General features: G+C 37.8%; 1 protein-coding gene across 1 annotated transcript; it reads right to left on the reverse strand.

The window, feature by feature from the left end:
- Positions 1-509: 509 nt before the first annotated feature.
- Positions 510-2,189, reverse strand: LOC136823560 (uncharacterized). The gene is made up of 2 exons (XM_067079746.1): positions 1,507-2,189; positions 510-1,131 (listed from the first exon to the last, which is right to left on the reverse strand). Exons 1-2 carry the CDS (start codon positions 1,944-1,946, stop codon positions 510-512), a joined length of 1,062 nt encoding a protein of 353 aa, XP_066935847.1. The 5' UTR covers positions 1,947-2,189.
- Positions 2,190-3,477: the final 1,288 nt, after the last annotated feature.

Here is a 3,477-nt window from a genome sequence, read left to right on the forward strand (position 1 = left end):
TTTTATGAAACTAGGTCTATTAATTAAGGCTGAAAATGAGATTTTGCTAAGCATATTGAGTCTCGACCCGATTTTCCCGTATGCTTATAAAAAATGAGTGTATCTCTAAAAACCACTTAGTGTATTATATAATGACAAAATAGATATAAGAAACGAAGGAGAAAAATAGAACAATGAATCCAAGCCTATAAAAAGCTATAGTCCTGACAATAAGTTCAATTTAAAACCTCCCTTAACAAAATAAAGTGCCTGTAATTGAGTCATGACGCCTGCCTGGTCTAATGGTAGCAAACAAAAGAAAACTGGATACCTTAAGGAAACTAATTTTTGCTGTTTTGGTTGATTTGTCCCAAAACTAATTGCAAAATTCTATTCCCCAAAAAATCTCAAATCAGGACACCACAAAAATTAGTTCTCGCAGAAAAAAAGTTTCCATAAGGTAACTAAAATATACCTAAAATTTCAACAGTAAAAAGTTTGGATTGTTATTTTTCTATAACAATACGTAATCAAAGTCTACCAAATCCAGGCGATTGAACAATATCCTCAGAGAAACTGTCCGCAAATCTATCTGTAGTGTACTTTTCTGAAACCGGGATCTTTAACCATAAAAAGCAAGTGCTGGTTGTCGCACTTGTTCCAGAAGTTTTATCAGTTGTTAGCGGGAACGAAACGGTCCCTTTCTTGCCAAAACCAAGGGCAGGTATGAACCGAGAACCCGTTAAAAACTGAAGTACATCCTCGATTGTAATCTTCACAGTTTTTATTTCATCATCAGGGCTGCCAATTGGGTGATAGCTTACATTCCTACTTTGCCCATCTTCTAACTCGTCTAGAAATTGTTGCCATTGAAATGCGATGTTATTCTCGTCTTTTCTCTTCAGCGAAGTTGGTGCTGAGAAGTCATAGATCCAATTGCTCGTGATATCAGAGGCCTTGATATGCTTTGCGGTATACACCAATTCTTTGATTCCTTCTTCAGGGAATCTTCTCATTAGTGAGAGGAGGTCAGGGTGAACTCCTTTCAACAGCTGCGAAATCTCAGCGTGATTTCTTTCAACAATAAAAAAACGAGATATTAATCGACAAAAATGCTCTCGCTCATCCATATTGAGCACCATTTTGTTGTAGCTGAAACAAGAGAACAATTTAAAAATCCATTATTAATAACAACAAGCCACATACTGATTGGACCTACCTGATGATGAAAGTTAGCCAAATGAGAGAAAACATAGACATTAATGGAAAAGATTCTGAAAAATGACAGAACGAGCAAACGAAAAACGAACAAGAAATATCTGTACACCCACCCTTTCGACTTTTTTGGAAAATCGTTTCCCCCACCATCTAGCTATGGCAGGGTGGGATGGAAAGTAGCCCCTCTGTTTGTTTAAAGATCCTCACTGAAAATGAGCATGGAGAGTAAATTTAGTTGCCCATTGACCAATGAGAAGAGAAAAGTTCTAGAAGTTTTTAGGTGAGGCACTGTAGTAATAGTTAACTTACCCAGCTTCAAATCTTTCATCAAATGAAGCAAAACAGTCGTCAAGCTCCTCCTTAGTCTGACAGTTCTTAATCCCAACCAATTTCTCTTGCACCTCCGCCACAGGTACATCTTTGATGTCGTACGATTTGGGTTCTTTAAAAGAAAGGAGGTGTTCTGCGAATGGTTTAGAAAGATTATGTGGGCCAGAAGCACCCATCAGCAAAGCCATGCTGAGCATCTGGCCAAATATGAAAAAATCTCCTGCCTCCAGTTTTATCTTGTCGTGAATTAATGTGAATCGATTTTCCATTCCACAGAGAACCTCACGATTAGCTGTAGCAAAAACTTTGGAGAAGGCTTCCCGTGTCAACCCACCATCGTCGACTCCTACCTCCTCGAAAAAGGTGACTGTGACGGGTGAAAGTTTTGTTTTGAAAAATAGTCTAAACTTTTTGGCCATATCTTCATACACATTGTTAAGTCTCAAGTTGAGACTTTTCTCCGTTCTACATTGAAAAATTGTTTGCAGTTTCTTCAGCTCACTTTCAAAGGTTAAAGTCTTAGGGACAATAGCAGCTGGTGGAGTACGGAGTGATCCAGATCCAGTTGATGCAGAAGGTCTTGTTTCAGTCAATGTTGGAGGTTTTGTTTCAATCGGTGTTTGGGGTCTTGTAGCAGTTGATGTTTGGGGTCTTGTAGCAGTTGATGTTGAAGGTCTTGTAGCAGTTGATGTTGAAGGTCTTGTGGCAGTTGATGTTGAAGGTCTTGTGGCAGTTGATGTTGAAGGTCTTGTAGCAGTTGATGTATTCATGCCTTTGGTGGCAGATTTTGCTATGAAGACCTCACCACAACTACTTGCATGGGCACCGATAGTGTCTAATGGGAAAACTTTCTGACAAATTGGACATTCACATGATTCCAGCTTCTGCTTTTTGCGTACAGGATCTTCATCTTCATCACTTTCACTTGAACTACTAATCTCTGAAGGGCAGAGCTTATCTTTTGTAGTAAGCAAGTGTCTAAAGTCGGTTTTTGATCTAATGTATATCGGTTCATTTTTACCTTTAGTTATAGAGTGAAGTTTACTTCCATTTAAGGGTCCTGTGGTTTTAATTTTAACAAGTCCTTTTCCGATTGCTCTAACAAATTCAAAGTTGCTGATAGTTTCAGGACGTAAATCAAATATTTCTTTAAACAAATTGTTCATCTTAATCGTCAGATCACGTTCTGTGTCATTGGTGTGCAATTCGAAACCAGTGATTACAAAACCACAATCGTGCAAATCCTCAAGTAAGGCTCCTTTTGGAACAGTTCGTACTTTTTGTGAAGTGACAAGGATTACATCCTTAAAATGTACCTTATCTTTTGGAGGTTGTTGCGGTTTCAGTGGTGTGCGAACTGGTACATTCTTCTTACCCTGAAAGAAAAAAGGTATTTGATGATGATCAAATATTTTATTTCTTTATATTAAAATTTAAGGATTAAATAAAAACTTTACTTAACATCTTTTTCTGGTATATTGCTGCACACGTAAGGTTGAAAAAAACTCTACCCTTATTTACTATTGAGAATGGAAAAAAAGTAAAGGGGAAAGAAAAGTAAAATTTGAGCATCGATTTATGTGACAATGAATTGAAAAATTCTTTTATGTAGACTCAGAAATTCGTAGAACTCTTGGAAAAAATATAGAAATGCTACTAAAAATATGTTTCCACAAGCACAAACTCACTTCCTCGTTTTTTTTCTTCGCTCTCAGGCTCCGCCCCCCTAATACCCCTGTTGGGTCCCAAACCCCAAGCTCAATTTTTCTCACTCGCTTCGCTTGCTCGTTGTCCCGCATTTCCATTCTCATAACTTGAGAACTACTATGATATAGTCTAAACAATTTGTTTGTTTTTTATAATATCTATATCATGGTATCACCCACCCCCAGAAATCTGAAGGGCACCTAGGCCTGATTAGTAGAGGGGGGCTAATGCCTTGCAATTTTT

This window comes from Clytia hemisphaerica, unplaced genomic scaffold, assembly GCF_902728285.1.
Source record: "Clytia hemisphaerica strain Z4C2 unplaced genomic scaffold, Clytia hemisphaerica genome assembly, whole genome shotgun sequence".
In the NCBI taxonomy this organism is placed as follows: Eukaryota; Metazoa; Cnidaria; class Hydrozoa; order Leptothecata; family Clytiidae; genus Clytia; species Clytia hemisphaerica.